We start from the raw sequence: 18,846 nt of genomic DNA, 5'->3' as shown, positions 1-18,846 counted from the left end.
GGAGATGGCTCAGTGGAATAAGTGCTTCCCTGGCAAGTGCAAGGGCCTGAGTTCAATCCCCAGTTCCACAAAAAAAAAAAAAAAAAAAAAAAAAAAATGAAGCCCTGGCCTGGCCAGCTCCCTTGTCTGCACTTGGCCTGCATGAGCTACCTGCTCAGTATCAACACCCATACTGGGAAAGGCAGCTCAGTTCTGTGGGCAGCAGTAGGCCACTGTGACCCTGGGAGGCAGGAGGTGAGGGAGTGCAGGGCTAGCCCCTTCCCTTTGCTTCTTCTTCAATTTTAGAGCCAGATAGTCCCAAGTGAAGAGGAATAAATTGTTTACAAACTCCTCGAGGTTGGGAGAGTACCCTGCTAATGACCCTCCTACTCAGCTGCTGGCTCCAAGAGAAAAGCCACTCAGCAGCCCAATCCGGAGGACCAGCTTCTCATCCCCGCTGCTCTCCCACATCAGCTCGAGGCTGCAGTAGAGACTGCAGTACCCAGCCTGCCCATGAGGGGGCAGTGGCAGCACAGGTTTGGGATGCCCAGGCTGCTGAGACTTGGCAGAGTTGCAGGGGGGGTGGGGTGGTGGTATCAAGAAAGGCTAGGCAGATAGCTCAGTAGAATAAGTGCCTGCCTGGCAAGCACAGGGTCCTGGGTTCAATCCCCAGTACCACACACACAAAAGGCTAGGCAAGGCCTTTTGTGTGTGTGTGTGTGTGTGCATCTTTGAAACTGGTGGGCATCTTTGAAACTGAAACGAGTTTCACATACTGTGACTTGAAGCCCCATGGCTCCTGCCACCTCTGATGACAGCTAAAATTCTATAAATGTAACAAATGCCTGAGCCAAAGGCGAGGGTTTCACTTGCTGTGGTTCCTTTTGCACTCTGCTCTAGCCCTCTAGGGACTGGAGTTCCCTCTAGCCACCATCTGGTCCCTGTCTCCAGACTAAGCAGCCGAAGGTCCAGGTCCCAGTCTGCAGCTTAAGCAGTCAAAGGTCCTGGGGCTTCTCCACCCAGCAGGTGAGGCAGGGAGGAGCCCTTCCAAGCCCTGTGGGGCAATCCATGGGGGACCGAACACACCACCTGGGGTCAAAGGGTTAGTCAAGGCTGGGTAAAGGGAGCAGGACACAGAACGATGAGTGCTGTGATAAGGGTTCTGGATGGTTCCATTTGAGGCTAGTGGAATCCAAACCCTAAAGAACCAGATGGCCAGATAAGACTGGCCCTTCTCTCCACTCTAAGGGCTGCGATCTTCCCTACCCCTCAGTCCAGCAGCCTGGTTCTCAGTCATCTCGTGGGTTGACTGGAGGTAGCCCAGGGCCAGCTTCCCTTCCTTCCGAGGACCTTCTGGCCTTGCAGCTCGGGCCACCAGACAGACTTCTAGGATGTGGCCTCAGGTGCCTGACGTGTAAGGGGCCAGAGCTTGGACCTGCGTTCCCTCCCACTTTGTCACTCAGCATATGCTGGGGCTCGGTGCGCCAGTTTGTTTTCCCCCAATGCTGGAGAAACGCCCTCCAATCAGGCTAGTGGCCAGATAAGATAAAATATCTGGCGCCAGCTCAGCGTGTCCCATCCTCTGGCCAACTCTCCAGCTCCAAGCCCGGCTTCACACTATGGCACCCTTGGGATGAGAGAGCCTCCGAGCCCCCAAGCACTGTGCTGGCCACCTCCCATGTCCCCATAGTGGCCTTACCAGCTGCTTGTGCACCTACATGGTGACAGCAAGCAGCTGGCGCTGAGCAGCTCTTGCTCCCAATGGGGTTCCTGAGCAGCTGCAGAAGCTAGGCCCTCTGGTTGGGCACTCGCCTTTAGATGGTCCTTCCTGCAGCTGCCTCCTACCCCCAGCCAGAGGCCACTTGGCCACACCTACACCACTTCCCACCCCGAATGACAAGAGCTTCAAAGGAAGACTCGGAGGCTGATCAAGTAGAGAGGAACGGGCTTGGTTTCTGAAGCAGTGTCTTTACAGTGGTGGTGCCTGGCTCAGGGATGGCAGGGGGCAGCCAGATCCTCCCCACGCTGCCCAGGTCTCTAACAGTGAGAGTAGAAACAAAAATTTAAGGCTGAGGCTGCTGCTATACCTCAGATGTTAATGACCAGGAAAATCAAGGAAACAAAAATCCTTTTGAACTCTTGATACTGCACTCTTAAAAAAAAAGAAAAATCAGCAGATACCCAAACCACAACTCCCAGGATGAAGGGCACCCTGCCCACTGTGAACAGTGGTTGCAGAAATCAGTTCCTTCATTAGTTTTGGGCCAGCGGTCACATGTGAGCACCTGGCTCCAGGGTCCTTGCTTGGTGTGGGTCCCAGTGATGTCCCAGGATGAGTGGCAAGGGGTTACCTGGTAGGAGAAAGCCCTTGGGGAGGAGGAGGGGAAGAGTCCGCTTTTTCATTGGAGAGGACAGAGAAACATCTTAAGAGAAGAATGAAGTATCTAGGACAATCAGATTCATCATGAAGGGAGGTGCTGGTGCTGATTGAAACATCGATTGGTGGGCAGTGGGGTTGGGGTGGCTAGGATGGACTGGCTATAGGCTGGGCCCTTCCCCAGCCTTGGGCTGCTGCAGATGGGTGCTCAGAGGTTGCTGAAGAGTTCATTTTTCTTGCTCCAGTCCATCTGTGGGGCCCGCTTGCTGCTGCGCTTCTGGTGCGCCCTCTCTTTGGCCACAGCCAGGGAGATGTTGAAGTCCAGGATGGGGTCAGAGGAGGAGGTAGACGAGGGCTCTGTGGAGTCCTGTTTCTTGGGGCTGTCTTGGGAACTGAACTATAGAGAGAAAATGGAGTTGGACAGGAGTCAGTGCCTGGGAGGCTCTGGTTCTCAGCCTGGGTGAGCCGGCTCCCTCGAGGCTGTGCCCAGGGAAGCCAGGTCACAAGAACAGGACGCGCCTCAGCATGTGACCTCCAGGGCAGACTGGTGTGCCAGGAACCAAAGTGGCCTGGGAATCAGCGTCCTATATAGCCCAGTCCCAACCCCCGCCAGGCTGGCCTACCTCCTCACTGGTATCGCTTGAGGCAGATCTCGCCAGCACTGTCCTGGGGCTCTCAAAGGCTGCCTCACCCAGGGCTTCACTGCTGTTCTCCTGGCACAGAGAAAAGGGGTGTGGGCCAGCAGGGCAGGGGGCAGGAGACTCCTGCTCAGGAAAGCTGGAAGCCCCGTCTGAGAAGTGCAGCTCACACTGTGGTCACCCACCAAATTCCAGCTTCACTTTCTACACATTCCATAAAGGATCAGATGGTAGGCTGGTCCCATCTATTACCGAGTGGGAGGGTTGCGATGAAGGGGGGGATTGGCTGAATTGCTCCAAGTCTTCCCTGGTGCAGCTTTCATGTAATGGACTTGGAGCCTGGGTATACCAGGGGCCTTGCTGATAGCTGTGGGGGACACAGGTGGGGCTCCCCAAACCTCCTGCAGCCCTATCCATTTTAGAATACAAACAGCTAAGCAGATCCTTGGAAGGAGTAAGATGGATGGAGTGTTCTAGACCCACCAATGGGGTGATAGAAGGTTCCTAGTGGGCTTGGGGACCCTGGTACAAACTCCTAAGGAAAAGCAGACCCTGCACACTCCTGGCCTCGGCCTGGCCAAGCGGGCCTGTTCAGAAGCAAAGGCTTTGGCTGGGGCATCAGCTTGGCGCTTGGCCCCTTCCCGGGTCCCGCCGTGTATCTGGCTGGCACCTGGCCTGCTGTCTCTTCCCCAGCCTCACCCCCCTTCCCTTCTACCAGGGGAGGAGGGGCTTTGTTCTTGCAACCCAGACTGGAAGTAGCAGGGCTGGCAGTGCACAGCCAGACACTAGAGCTCTGTTCTTGGGGGGAAGAATGGCCTCTTCTGTATGGTGGGGAGTTGGAGGTGGGGGCCGGGCACCCAGGATGGCGGCCTGCACAGCGGCTTCACCAGGCCTTTCTGGAGTGACAGCCTTGGCCCTCAGCAGGGGCAAGGGTATACTGTTGTAAATCTTGGGGCTCAGGGGCTGTCTTAAGCACACTACTGCCTGGCAGCTCCCTCCTTCCATGGGGTTGGGGCCAGATTAGCAGGTATAGCGTCACCCTTACCTTCTGAATCTCCCCGTTGGTGAAGGGCTCAGGCAGGGGACCTGGAAGAGGAGGAGAGGAGGTGAGGCCAGAAGTGGTAGAGAGCAGTGTCAAGTGCAGCCTGCTCAAAGGCCAGAGACGCTGCTTTTGGTCAGATCATCAGATCCTGCACCCGAGGTCAGCAGTTAAAACTCTCGACTGCAGCCCACTGTAGGGTCGTCTGACATTTGCGCAACCCCAGGACTCACAAAAGATTGTGTGGATGGCAAAATTCAAAAAAAAAAAAAGAAAAAAAAAAAAGAAAAAAAAACCCAGTACCCTACCGTTGTGCAGTGCTCGCTGATATTTTCTATTAACTTTTATTTTTAAAAAATGTGCTGGTTTCTATCTAAATAAACTGGTCTCAGGAGTTATTGGTGGGTCACAAGGAACTAAAAAGACACTGTCCTAGACGGAGTGACATTCTAGGCTCACTGCTGAACTCCCACCTGGGAAGCCTCTGAAAAACAGATCCTGGGGACAGGCCAGGGCCCTAACATTGTTCACATGCATCCCAGGTGACAGTGACATTATAGCAGTATTAGGGCCACACCCAAGATTATGGTTGGCAGCTGCCTGCACTGAGAGAAAACAAGCCCAGCCCCACTTGCTATCTGGAAATGAGGGGCAGGAAAGGCGAGCGGGAGAGATGCCAGGCCGAGGGTCAGTGCCCTCCCCATGGCTACAATGGGGCCGTCCCACTTGCGGCGCCTAAACCTAGGCGGGTTTCTCCTGAACCTCGGGCTTTTATAATTCATGTGTATCTTTTTTCTTATTCTTGTCACTGGTCCAGACCTAGCCAGGTATACCCGATTGCGCCTTTTCCTCCCCTCTGACATCTCTCGCCTCCCTAGGGCTGAGGGCTAGGGACTTGTCGAACAAGGGGACACTACTTTCCCCCCCCTCTGGCTCTCTCTGTGTATGCTGCCAGGGAGAGAGGCAGGGGGCAATATCTAGGAGCTGAGCAGAGCCCAGATGTCAGCTGTGTTTCTAATACCAGGTCCCCAAGAGCAAGGTGGGGCTTCTCTGGGCCTCGGTGTCCTCACTGAGGAAGGGCATTTGTTGAATTACGGGGGTTCTGTGCACCTGGAGAAGAACTAACTGCCTCCCCCCACAATGCCCAGAGACTGCTAAGGACTTCTGGGAACTGCCCCCTCATCTAGGAGTTCCCAGGACCCTGGATCAGGTTAGACAAGAGACAGGCCTGCCTCATTAGCTTCTTCCACCTTGGGATGTGAGTCATGAGGACTCCCCCTCCCACAAATATAGCCCTGACCTTTGGAGAGGCCTCACCCACTGCAAAGTCCAAAGACATTCCACCCTCAGGATGGCTCAGGGCACCCCACACCCTGAGCCATCTTCACAGAGAAAAAGTCCAGGCAAGGGAACAGAGGCTGCTTAACCCCTCCTGTCCTGGGGCCCCCTTTTGGCTCTGCTTGGGCAGGGAGAAGTGCCAGGCTTGGCAAGGGGAACATGGGGGAAGAAGGGGGGGAGAGCAGGGGCGCAGAAACTGAAGGGGACCCACTGCTCTTTACAGCTGCGTTTCCAAGACAACCTGACAGAAGGGAGGGAGAGCTCTAGCCCCTGTCACTGGACTCTGATCTGACCAGTACAGGCTGGAGGCCGCCCCAGAATTAACCCTTATATGGCACAGGCACTGCCCTAAGAATGTGCTGGAGAAGGGGAGCTTGGACTGCTCTTTGGCTATGCCTTAGGCTGGGGATGCTGAGGCTCTGTCCTATCCCACCCGCCATCTGACCTCACACCCCACCTCTGAAAGCCACCACCCATCCCTGCTTCCTTTCCCCATTATCAACCAACCCAGCCTGAGGAGGAGAGTCAAAGCCACCCCGTGGGAAGCTGCCTACCCCACAGCTGGGACACAGTAAAGTCTGCTGTGGCCGTGACTTCGGGGCACCCAGCTGTGCCGGTCACTCACCGTCCAGGTGCTCCTGAGATGGGATCACTTTGCACTTCTTGAAGAACTCATCAGTTTCTCTGTCCACCACCAGCAGCTTGGCCTCATCCCCGCCAGCCTTGATGGCAGACACGACATCCCCGTGCTGCTTGCCCTCCATGCAGACCCCGTTCACCTGTGGGGCGGGGGTTAGCGGCACAGGTCTCAGTTGTGTGGGGGACAGGAGGAAGGACCCAGGGCCTCCCTTGCCCGCATGGTTCTCAACAAGTGATCCTCCCACTTGACAGTGGGGAGGCAGGACATGTGCAAAGAGCCAAAGAAAATATCCAGACAGAGACTAAACAAACACAGCTGTGCGGGACAGGACGGAGGGCTTGGGAGGCCTGGGCTGGGTGCTCCTCCGACTTCCTCCCTTTTCTCACATGTAAAATGAGACCTCTTCAGAGAGCTGATCTGTGTGCTAAGGTTCTCAGACTCTGATTGTGGGACCAGCCCAAGCGTATAGTTCACGTTTCCTCCCTTCTGAGGAGCACAGCCTGAGAGCAGAGTGTAGCTCAAGCCTAACTCAGGATGGAGTCTGTCCCCAGTCCCTGGCTCATGAAGCGCTCAGGTGGCAGGGAAGCTGGGAGTGGCATCTTCCTGGATAAATGGGTGAACTGTGGTGGCAGGGGGCTTGCTCTGGGTAGAAGATCGAGGAAGAGAGAGTGGACAAGAAGCCAGCCTCCCGGTCCCTTTATGACCCACCCTTCTTTCTCCTATTCACCTAGGTACCCAATCACCTACCCAGCATCTATGGGTTGGTTACACCCCATGGGCTAAGGGTATGATGGCTGCCCGAAAAGCTAAAGTCTGGGGAGAAGGGCGAGGTCCTCACCTCCACAATGCGGTCTTGGGCCCGCAGCCCAGAGGCTTCGGCTGGGGAACCTGGGTCCACCGCTCGGATGAACTGGCCTGGCTTGGACTTGTCACTGTGCAGGTTGAAGCCATAGCCGTTGGCGCCCTTTTTCATAAAACAGATCCGAGGCCGAAGCTCCAGCTGTAGGGATAGAGGAGAGGCTGTTCCGCAACGACCCAAGTCCTTCCCTGTCCTCTGCCGGACTCTGCCTCTCCCAGTACCGGAGGTTTGGAATGATGCAACTGTGCTTTGATCCCCCATTTCCTATGGAATTCTAGCTTGGGGGGGTGGGGGTGCAGATGACCCAGCAAATGCCAAGCGCTGCAGCAAGCTGCCCTGGGCCCTGGGTGCACAGGTCAGTTTGCTCTGCTGGTAAATGAGGAGTGGGACTGGAGGAAGGTCAGCTCTCAAGTCCCTTCCCCCATGTCATTCTAAGGGGTTCACAAGTTATTTCAGTCTTGTCCTGCTTTTCAGAGCGGCCCTGGGATAGGAGGGATGGCAGGGCACCGGTCAGCCTGGCTGGGTATCTGAGGACCCCTGCTCTTCCTACCTGTTCTCCACCTGGGGAGGAAGGGGCAGGCATTTACTGAAAGCCAGCCAGCATATTTACAGTAAAGTCTTCCCTCACTCATGCAGGCTCCTTTCTCTCTCCACCAGGCCAAATGGATCAGTTCAAAGGGAGCTGGGAGGGGCCAAGAGATGGTTGGGGCTGGGGAGCTGGCTTAGTAGAATAAGTGCTTGCCTGGCAAGTGCAAAGACCTGAGTTCAATCCCCAGTTCCACCAACAACAACAACAAAAAGAGCTGGGAGGAGCTGGATAACTAAAACCGGACAGGTGGCACTGTGAGGGGTCCTGGACTAGACAGGTCCATCCTCAGGGGCTCTAGGTCTAGCCGATGATAAAGATGGTGACAGAACCCACAGCCCCTGCCACCAACCCCTAGGAGCCAGATCAGAGAGGAGGCTGTGAAAAGCAAGGTTGGGCCAAAGGAAGTACAGAGTGGTTGAGTCCCGGGAAGAGTGACCTACTAACAAGGATCACTACAGATTTCTGACACCCTGAGTAGAAGCGGTTTGTCACCACCCTCTCTCCAACTTCATTAAGGCAGCTCGGTTTGAAAGCCTCAGCACCAGGACTCAAGCATGCCAGAGGATTGGGGCTCGGTTTGTCACCACCCTCTCTCCAACTTCATTAAGGCAGCTCGGTTTCAAAGCCTCAGCCCCAGGACTCAAGCATGCCAGAGGATTGGGGCTCGAATGCCGCAGGAGCCTAGGACTCCTTCCTCCTCCCCTCCCCCCAGGCCTGGGGCAGGACACTGGCTGCTGTCCACCCTGGTAGCCCCAGGCTATCACCATGCCCAGCAGGCAATGAGCTCCCCTGCTTAGGAGCTGTGTGACCTGGGGCACGTCATTTCCTTCTCCAAGCCTCAGGGTCCTCATTTACAGGCCATTGTGGGTGCCACTTACCTCTTGGAGCTGCTGCAAGGCCCAAGGAGATCATTACACGCGTGGGAACCCTCTCTCCCTGTGAGTCCCTGCGCATACCTGGACTTTATCTTTGTCCTTAATACCGCTGCAGTCATGTGAAGCTGAGCAGTGGACGGGTGGGGGAGGGTGGCGTGCCAGGTTGATCTGAAACCCAAATCCCCAGCTGGGAGTGGAGGTAAGGGAGGGGTGGGAAGGGGTGGAGGGGAGGCCTTACGAGCCTCCTGCCCCAACTTGCCACCTCCAGGAGATAGCTGCCATAGGCAGAGATGTGACCCCACCCCTCTCTTTTGGGGTAGGGGACCGGAAGGAGGTTTTTTTTTTTCCTCTGTAGGCAGGTCTTTTGTATTACGGCAACAGCCTAAGAGAGGAAGAAAGGGTCACAGCTGCGACTTGGCTTAGCCAATCGGAACTAGGGGCTAGGGGCTCCTCACCTCAAACAGTGGAGACCACTAAGTGCCCCGCAGAAAGCGGGCACCCGGAGAGGTGCCAGCACCTGTTCTCCTTGGCCACCCTGTTCCTCACCCCTCCCACACCCCTGCTGCTGGGCTCTCGCTCTGGGAGCGAATGGAGCTCTTCTCCCCTCCAGCTAATCTACCCGCGGAGTTGCCAGCCAGCCCTCCCCCAGGCTGCCTTGGTGAGCGGGAACAGGTCTGACCAGTCGACACCACCAAGACTGGCTCAGCTTTCTGCCTCAGCCACACTGGGTAATCCGTCTTAATCTGGTCCTTCACCCTGAGAAAGGGGGAGGGTGAGTCCCAGCGATGGGGAGGGGGCCCCTCTAATGTTCTGTCCTTCCCCACCTCTCCCTATTGTCCCCTATTCCAAAAAGTCTTCCCGTAGCAACATGGCCGAGGCTTGTCAGCTGTTTTTGAGATGGGAAAACTGAGACTTAGAGAAATCAAGCCCACGTCTTGATATTGCATAGCCAGAGCTGCAACCCATCTGACCGGGGACCTACGCTTACACCACACTGTGGGTTGGTCTTTAAGGACCCAACTTCAGAATGGGGTACCTCATTCAGAGCTGAGTCCCCAGCAGGCAAAGACACAGTGAAAGGCAGCCAGCACTGGTTGCCGCCCCTGCAGGGAGGCAGCCTGGGAGGTGATGAAACCACAGCCTTCCTTCCGGGTGCTCAAGGCCTCTTGCAGCGGTGCTGCAGCTTGTGCAGAGGGATAAGGCTGGCCTGGGTGACGGGGCAGTAAGCATGCTTGGGCTGGAACTGCGGCTGCAAACAGGCCAGGGGACAGGGAGCTCTGGTGTGCCCTGTCTGGCAGGGCTGGGCTCACTAGCTCTGTGATATATGCCACCTTCCTGTCAGGACTCTGTGCTGCAGTTTTCCTGTCTGTGTCCCAGCAAGTCCTACCACTACCCTTTGCTTAGTGACAAGTGTCATCAAAGCTCCAGGGCTGCCCAAAACTTGTATCTTTCTGCCATGTACTGGGACGTGCCCTGGGTGACTGTGTGGAAGTTTCAGAGCCTAAAGACAGCAGCGCAGGAGGACTGGAAAGCCAAGATAGCCCCAACCTCACATAGAATCATTACACAATAGCCTCAGCTGGTCCCTCTTCCCAAGTCTCTGGAGACTCCTGCCTCAGAAAGGGTGATGGGGGTTTCCCACACTTCCAGGGGACCAGCCCTCTAGCACCCCCTACCCTGTCACCCAGATATACCAGGAGGTACCACTGGGGCTGCTGAGGCAGCTTACAGGTGGCCCACCCAGCCTGGGTGGAGCCAGGAATCCTGTGCCCCTCCCTGGGGGGCTGCCCCGGCCATGTGGAGGCCTGGCTCTGGCTCCCAGGCCTGGCACTGAGCAGTGAGATGGGGAGGAATGAAGCACCTGGTGTAGCTGGGCCCAGCCGCCGGGTCCTGCTCCTGGGGGAAGTGGAGAAGTAGTGGCAAAGTCCAAGCCATCTTGGGTTTCATGTGGCCCAAGGGGCTAAGAAGGGGACTTATGCCCTAGTAAAAGATGGAGGGGTACAGAGCGCTGGACGTAAGGGGGAGACTTCAAGGGAACACAGCCCCAGTGTCTGCGCAGGGTTTCCTAACATGATCCGGGGCTGGAAGAAACCAGGATCTACTCAAAGGTCCAGGCAAGAGCAGCAGCACGCAGCAGGGGTCGCTGTGCAAGGGTCCAAAGGACAGGCCTGAGGCTCACTTTCACTTCCAGAACAGAGCTGTCTGTACCCTTCTCACGGGCCTTCCCTCCCCTCAGGTCTTCATCCCTCCTCTCCTCTACCCTGAGTGGAGAGTGGCCGCCCCATCATCTCCACCCACGCAGCTCCGGGAGCGGACAGCCGGACAAGGAATTTAATAGGTGCCACCAGCAGCCACCTGGAAAGCTGGGGAAAGTCGATACCCTAATCCCAATGTGGTCTCTGGGGAGCAGGCCGCTCCCTGCTCCTGCTTGGGGGACGGCTATGGGCAGCTGGGGGCCAACGCCCCACAGGGTCCAGCCCCTCCCTGGCTGATGCCATGGTGATGGGACTAAGAAATAACCCAGCAGCTTGCGGGCCTGCATCACTTTGCAAAGGCCACCCAGAAGGGGTGGGCTGCGGGAGCAGGAGGACCCTCAGGCTGGGAACAAGAGAAGGGACCTCCACCTCCCATGACTGCCCTTCCCCCAGTGCAGCCCAGGCCTGAGCTCTTTTCTTTATGGAAATAAGGCTGGTGCCCTGCTGCTGCATACAGGAAAAGCAGCCCAGCAACAAGAGGGCTGGGGAGAAAGCGGAGACCCTAGAGGGAGGAGCTAAGTTAGGAGAAAGAGTTATGGTTGCTCTGGGAGGCAGCTTAAATTTTTCACAAAGTCTGGGGACACGGACTTGGGACTGGTGAGGCTCTTAAGGGAAGCTAACAGGCCCTGGTTTAGGGGTGCTGAGTGACAAGCAGCACAGGACATTTCCTTAGGGCTGGCTGGGAAGGTGCTGAAGCACTGGGCCAATGTCCAGGTCTGGAGGCGGAAAGTGTTCTCACCCTAGGTAAGACACACTGGCTTGGCTACTACTGGCCTGAGGCCCATGGCCCTCATGTCACCTCATGTTCCCTATAGGCCATCCTACCCTTGCGTCTGAGCAGGCCGAGGAATGTGGGACACCTCTGCTTGCAAAAAAGGGTGCTATCCCTAGTCCTTGAGCTTACACTTCCTGTTTCCCAGGGGGAAGGCCTTTTCCCAAGTTAGGCTGGGCAAACCAGGAAGATGACACAAGTTCAAGGATGGGAATCCTGAGCCAGGTCCCGCCTCTAGCCAGTACTGTCTTTTCCTAGTGCCAACCAGAGGCGGTGATGGAGAATTTGGCGCAAGTCTTTCCAGGGCTGAACAAGCTTGGGATGGAGCAGGTTGGTACCTGGGCTGCTGCCCGGCTGGCCACCATCCGGAGCTGGCCGTCCCATGCCTTCCCTCCTGGCCAGCAGACACTCCACCATCATCCCTCAATAAGGACCTTCAGAAGCTTGTAAAATCAGGCTCAACAATGAAGCATTTACTGAACAGTTACTATGTGCGGGGCACTGTCCTAGAGACTTTATGTTTCTTAGAGAACCCAATTATAGCTTTGCAAGGGGAATATTACTGGCTGTTTCCACAGATGAAGAAACTCAGGTTCTAAGAGATGGAGCAAAGCGCTCAGGTATGCCCAGGTGAAAGAAGGTGGGATTTTTAGATCCAAAACAGTGCGGTGCAGGAGAAGTATGTCAGGCATGTGTGAAATTTCAAAAATTTCTAGTAGCCGCGCAAAAAGGGGTGGTGGTGGGTAGAGGGATAGCTCAGTGGTAAAGCACAAGGCCCTGGATTCGATCCTCAGCGCCAAAAATAAATTTAATATCTTATTTAATGCAGCGTATCTGAAATGTCAGGTTTCCTCATGTAATCTATTTTTAAAAATTCAGATATTTTAACCTCCTTTTATTGGTACAGGTTACCCCAATCTGAAAAACTGAAATCCAAAATGCCCCCAAATCTGAAAGTTTCAGGGTACAGATGTCACCACAAATAGAAAATTACATACTAAGAGATTTTGTTTTCTACATTAAATTATTAAGATATTGCATGAAACTGACTCCAGGGCTTATGGATAAGGTGTGTACAAAACATACAAGAATTTTGTGTTTACACCTGCATCTCATCCCTAAGACGGATCATGACATATACGCAAATGTTCCAAAATACAAAAATTATGAAATTTGAGCTGGGTATGGTGGTGCATGTCTGTAACCCAGCACTTTGGGAGGCTGAGGCAGGAGGATCACAAGTTCAAGCACAGTCTGGGTAACTTAGACAAAATTTTTAAAAAGGGGTTAGAGATGTAGCTTAGTATGAAGGCTCTAGGTTCAATTCTTGGTACCAATAGACAAAACAAAGAAGCAACACTCCCCCCAAAAGAACTGATATCCAAAATACCTTCCAGTCCTGAGCATTTTGGGTGAAACTTGATCAGTATGAAGCCTTAGAATGGGTGCCAGGGAGTCATAAGTGCCCAGTGGCAGCCACACCAGACAGCACATGTCCCAATTCTAACTACTCCTCTGTCTGAGCCAGCCCCAAACACACTCTTTGAAACCCCTCAAACTTTGCTCTGGCCATTGGGTCCACTGATGGGACAGAAAGCAGAGAAGGCCGAGCCTCTGACTAAGTTAGCCTCAATCATTCCGTGGTGAGTGTGTCCTGAACCCGGCCACTGCTCTCTGCATGTTACCATGCTGCTCTGAGGTGACTTGACCTTGCGTGAGAGACAGCACGTGGCCGTTTTAGGACCCAGGAACCTAAACATCGCCTAGGCATCTGTGGCCACGGCAAGTGGTCCTTCCCCAGGGGAAGGTTTAGGCAGCCACCAAGCCCAGCCTCCAGCGAGGCTTCTTGGCACTATGGGTGAGTCCAAGAGCCACCAGCAGGGACTCGGCCCCCGAGAAGCACGGGGACAGGAGCTTGCCCCTCCTGGGAGGTTTTCATCAGGGCTGAGGGACTGCTGGGGACAGAGCATCCAGAACCCCTGGCCTCTGTGCTTGCTTCCTTGGCTCTGATTAGGGACCAGCTACCTGGACCCCTAGTGGACATTGGTTCAAGTGGTCTGAATTTCATTTTTCTTTTTTCCCACTGCTGGGGACTCAGCCCAGAGGACTTGTGAATGCAAGGCAAGTGCCCTACCCCACAGCTACCATCCTGAGCCCCCAGCAGCCTGGATGTATGCTCTTGTCATGGTCCTGGTATGCCTCAGAATATAACGGATAGAAAGCTAGGCATGGTGGTACAAGCCAGTAATCCCAGCACTTGGGAAGCTGAGGCAGGAGGATCATGGTGAGTTCAAGGCCAGCCAAGAACTCTTGTCTCAGCAAACTATATAGTGAAACCCATCTCAAACCCCGCTACCCCACAAAAAAAAAGTATAGTGGGTTGAGATTCAGTTGGAAGGCCGGGCACAACGTGTACAGCTGGAGAACACGCATATTCTACAGTCAGGGCTGAGAACCAAGATACCTGGCTTTGCTGGAGGACTCCCTAGCTGAGGGTCCTGGTGCTGGCCACCTAACCTGACTTAGCCTCAGTTTCCACAGGTAGAGAATGGGACTAATATTTGCATGGAGTGGGTCACGTGCATAAATGACATAGGCATGTTTAGTAGCACATCACCAGGCTCCACGTGTTTGTTGCGTATCAAACACTTACTAGCGACTTACCAAATGGAGAATATGATACGTAGTTTACAGGCTTGCTGCGGGGGAAATCAAAGAGATGCACAACCCTATCTTCAAGGCACAGGCTGGCAAGCAGCAGGTAGTGTCCTTCCCAGGCAGGGCCACTCTACCTTAGCAAGGCAGAGCAGGGGAACACCTGATGGGGTGGTCTAGAGCTCTGGTTTCTGAGGGTAAAGAGGCTGCAAGCAGTGATGGAACTTGGGCTGCATCCCCTGTCCCTCTAGTCCCTAAGCACTTATTCAGGGATAGGAAATTTGGGAAAGGACCCTTATCTACCTGGGATTCCTGGAGAAGGAAGTCACTTACTTTCAGCCTCCAAGAGAATGATTTCTAGTGGCTGATTTAACTTAATAGGAGCCTGAAGGTAAAACTAGGAGCTTGGCTGTTTTATCTGTGGGGTTATGATTTAGGAACCCAAACAACAACACATAACCGCCACGGAAGCCTGTCCATTTCAAATCCAAGCACCCAGCAGCTCAAACCTTGCCAAAGCGGCAACCTGGTTGTCTGGGAAAGAAGGAGGCAGCTTGCCAACTAGTTGTGCCCACCCACCTCCCTACCTGGGGCACCCGCACTCTCTCTGCCTCTGGAATCAAGTTCAGGGTCAAGGCTGGACAGTCTGCCTCAAGCTGGAACTTTCACATTCCTGTCATCTCAGGTAATCTTCTAGGCAACCCCAAGGGGGTAGATGCTGGTGTTCCAGATTTTACAGGGGTGGAGGCTGAGGCTTATAGGGAGCCATGGACTCTCAGGTTCCAGAGTCAGGGATCAGCACATCTGGGATTCAACTACTGATCTGGCCAACCCCTAAACCTAGACCTGGCTTTGGAGTTTTGAAATGGAAGCTGCTAGCAGGCAAGAAAGAGTAAGTAGGTTCTACCTGCATTCCAATCCTGGGTGTGCTGGACGCACAAACAAGCCCAGGTGTGCTGGTCTGAGATGAACCAGGACAAAGGCCCCTTACAGCTGTTATGTGTTCATTCATTCATTCAAAAATATTTACTGAGAACCTCCCTACCTTGGACCTGGCACGACACTGGGGCTATTCGCACAAATAAACCTCAGTTGTTGTTCTTGGGATTACCACATCATAGAGGTCATGAAGAGATGGCTGGAGTAATGCCTAGTGCAAAACAACCAGAAATACAAGAACAAAGAGCAGCAGGAATGGAAAAGCCACCACTGCCTCTCATGGAGCTGAGTGGTTGTGGAACGTATGCTGGTGCCGTTGCAGAGGATTCCCAAATTTAGGAAATCAGGGTGTGATGACTGAGAGGCTAGAATGGAATTCGGACCTTTAGTGTGGTTGAAGGGGTCAGCAGGGGCTGCCAGATAGGGAAGGGCGTGGAACAGCAGGTAACTATTAAACAGTGACTGTTGTGCCCTGGGCCTGTAACCTTGACAACCCTGTGAGGTCACTGCCCTCAGCCTCAACTTACACAAGAGAAAATGGAAACATAGGGAAGTGAAGTATCTTGGCCAAGGCAGCCTGGTCAGTGCAGCTCAGCTGGTTCAGACCTGCCCAGCCCTCACTTTGGTCCCAGGCTTAAGGGTTTGGGCCTCCTCCTATACTAATGGGGGTTGGGAGGAGGGCTTTAAGCAAGGGAGCAGCAGGGCAGGTTGCTTCTGCTTCTTGCTGTCCTCAGCTGGTGAGGAAAACCACTGGAAGCCCACCCTTGCCTCCTTGGGCCTAGACAGGCCAGCAGGAATGGCCATTGCTCCCTGGACCTCTTACACTCTTCCCATGACATTCCTGACCTGGGCTGGTCCCCCAGACAAGATGCCAACCAGCCAAACAATTTCTGCCCGGCTCCTTTCCACACCTACCTTCTTCACTTATGAGCACTTATGAAGATATTGGAACTCTACACGCTGCAAATTCTGGCTGAAACTAATTAGTAAATCTCAATTAGATGTCTTCAGTAGGGAAGCAATGCATTTTATTTTATTTATTTATTTTGAGAATGCCTCACCCTCTTGAGTGCTGGGATTACAGGGCTGGGATTACAGGCATGTGTCATCATGCCCAGCCCCGTAATGCATTTTAGAAAAAAAGGAACACAATGTTTATGGACATTTTTTGCAGTATCAGGGTAGGTCACCTGCAAACTCAGTGTATCAGAATATGGCAATTTTCCAGTAGAGGCTCAGCATTGCTGATCAGCTATGAATAAAGCTGAAGAAGTTGGTTGAACAGACCCAGGATCTAAATGCCTTCCATAAATGCGCCCAATTTAGCACCTAGGAGGGGTACCAGTACTTCCATTATTTCTAAAATTCTAGAGAGTCAAGCATTTCATTGAATGTTCCCATTTTGTGGATGGAAGGATCAAATCTCTGAGAATTGCTGACTTGTGTGGTGATGGCGTGCCTGTTTCCTGGCCTAACGAACACACGCAAATGCCTGTGTCACCCTACCATCTGGGGGAACCTGATTCTGGGCTCCCCTAGAGCAGGAGACCCAAGCCCACTGTCTTTTTGGATGGCTCGGTGAAGAGTGTGTGCTACCATCCTCTACATAAACCTCCTCCCCCAGGCGCTCTGGCATCCAGCAGCAGAACTAAAAGGGCAAAGGGAGGAGCTGAACATGACTGTAACTTGGTGCTGGTGATGGGGATATTGTGCGGGTGCCAAAGTCCAAAGGAGAGGGGAAAAAAAAAAAAAAAGAATTACAAATCGATGGACTCAGCTCAAAGTTCAAACTGGGTTAATGCCAGGGAACAGAGGTCATAGGTTCCAAATCCCCAGTGTCAACTCCCTGCCAGGGGCGCCCCAACTAACTCTCCCACTCCCTGCCAATGCCAAGTTGGCAGTGGCAGAAAGTGGGAACGTAGTGACTGTGGCATTGTCAGCACCTGACTCTGGCTGGTCAGGGACCAGGACCTCACTTTTATCAAACCAGTCGGTCCTCAGGCTCCATCTCTACCTCAACGCTCCACTCTGCCATTTCTCTAGTCAGGGAGGACCTCCTGGCCCCACAGACAGCCTGTCCCAAGCTGCCATCAGGTAGAGAAATGGTGCATGCCTAAGAGGCCTCGCTCCCACACTCTGCATCCAGCCCTCCCATGCTCTCTGGGGACAGGAGGCTCAGCACAACAGCTCCTGTTTTGCCAGCTGCCTCTTCTGCAGCTGATCCAAACTGGGATTGTTTGGAGGAAAGACTAAAGGCCCACAAAGGCATCCAGCCTTCTTGGAGTCCAGGCACTGGAGTAAGCAACAAGGGCCGGCCCGGGCAAGACCACCTGCCTGCGGTGGTCTCTGCTGGCCGCCGCCTGGCCATGTGCCTGTTCCCTCCCCCAGCGTTCCTCCTCCTCCTCCCTGATACAAACTAGTGCTTACTCCTCACATTCCTGAGAATCATAAATCCTCCTGGGTGGCAGAGTCACCCACCCCCAAGTCGTCTCTGCTTCTCTTCCCAGCACCCCACCCCCACACGTCGTTCAGAGCCTGGGTCTTCCTCTCTTTTATTAGAAGTCACTATAGATTTCAGGAGACTGAAGTCCAGCCCGGGTAAAGTTAATGATACACACACCAGGAGGCTGACAGAGTTGCGGGCGAACCTCCCAAGGACCGACCCATCCCCACTCCAGGGGCTCCCCACAGAAAATGGGTATTCTCCCAGCTTTCTTGAAGTCGGGACGCAGTTGCCTTCGCCCCAACTTCAGCTACCACCCACAGGGACAGTGGAGGAAGCTGACACTCTAGGGCGGGGAGATCCTCCTTCCTGCCTGGCTCCGAGCTATACGGACCCCGGAGAGGATACCCCTTCGCCCCGAGGACCGAGTTCGGGGGCTTTGGAGGGACTAAAAACCAATGGAAAGGGGTCCAGGCTTCCTTGTGCCGCCCTCAAGGCTGGGCAGGGGGAATGGGGTCCCGGGACGCAGCCCCAAGCCTGTGCAGGAACCGTCCAGGCGCCGAGTCGGCAGACGGAAGCAGGCTCCCCACCTGTGAGGCTTGCGTTTCAGAAGGGGCGTGTGGGGCGCCAGGGTCTCTCCGCGATCCCCCCAGCCCGACCCCCACTTACCCGCTCCGGGTGGCTCTCCTCGGTCTCGCGCGGCTCACTTTCGCTTCCGTCCGTCTGAGCCTCGTTGGCGGCGGGTGGCTCGGCCTGCCCGGGCTCTTCGTGGGTGCGCAGCAGCTCCTCGCCCACCTGGACGCCGAGCTTCTTCAGCTGCTCGTCGGTCTCGGGATCGACCACCAGCAGGCGCACGGCGTTGGGCGAGGCGCGGATGCGGCTCACCACCTGCTGGTGGGTCTCCTTCTCCACGTTCTCGCCGTTGACTCCCACCAGCCGGTCGCCGGCCAGCAGCCCCGCCTTCTCGGCCGGGGAGCCGGGCTCCACCAGCCGGATGAACTGGCCCACCTTGCCCTTCTCCCCGTGCAGGTGGAAGCCGTAGCCGTTCGGGCCCTTCTCCAGGCAACAGAGCCGGGGCAGGGGCGCCCCGGCCGCCGAGTCCGAGCTCATCTCGCCCTGCAACGGCTCAGCGGCGCGAAGCAAGGTCCTACCGAGGGTCCGGGACGCGACGGCCCAGCCTTTCTCCCCGCCCTACGAACTGGGGGACGGGAAGGAATGCGGCAGGAAACCCTGCACCGGCGGAGAGCACAGGTGTCTCGGGTACACCAGGAGCGAACCGCGAAGACCGGGAAGACTGGACGGTGGAACTCCGACCAATTCCTGTCCCGCGCAGCCACTGAGCGTTCCAGAACCCCGCCGGCCTCAAATGCCGGGGGCGGGACTTCTTCGAGGGTGTGGACCATCACGGCCCAATCAGAGGCCTCAGACGGGGGCGTTCGGGCCGGGTG

At 55.0% G+C, this 18,846-nt stretch overlaps 1 protein-coding gene across 2 annotated transcripts; it reads right to left on the bottom strand.

Annotated features, from left to right (window-relative positions):
- Positions 1-1,909: 1,909 nt before the first annotated feature.
- On the bottom strand, positions 1,910-18,764 carry Slc9a3r1 (SLC9A3 regulator 1). 2 transcript variants are annotated; one of them, XM_004630069.2, is made up of 6 exons: positions 18,068-18,758; positions 6,850-7,011; positions 5,997-6,150; positions 4,040-4,080; positions 2,980-3,069; positions 1,910-2,753 (listed from the first exon to the last, which is right to left on the bottom strand). In XM_004630069.2, the coding sequence occupies exons 1-6, from the start codon at positions 18,506-18,508 to the stop codon at positions 2,565-2,567; spliced, it is 1,077 nt and encodes a 358-aa protein (XP_004630126.1). In that variant the 5' UTR covers positions 18,509-18,758; the 3' UTR covers positions 1,910-2,564. The 2 variants fall into 2 exon arrangements, with proteins under 2 accessions (XP_004630126.1, XP_023569665.1); XM_023713897.1 differs by lacking the exon at positions 2,980-3,069 and having other exon boundaries at positions 18,068-18,764.
- Between the last annotated feature and the right edge of the window lie 82 nt (positions 18,765-18,846).

This window comes from Octodon degus, unplaced genomic scaffold (assembly GCF_000260255.1).
Source record: "Octodon degus isolate 3935 unplaced genomic scaffold, OctDeg1.0 scaffold00033, whole genome shotgun sequence".
In the NCBI taxonomy this organism is placed as follows: domain Eukaryota; kingdom Metazoa; phylum Chordata; class Mammalia; order Rodentia; family Octodontidae; genus Octodon; species Octodon degus.
The sequence above is the reverse complement of the archived record's forward strand: the minus strand, read 5'-3'. Positions and strand labels throughout refer to the sequence as shown.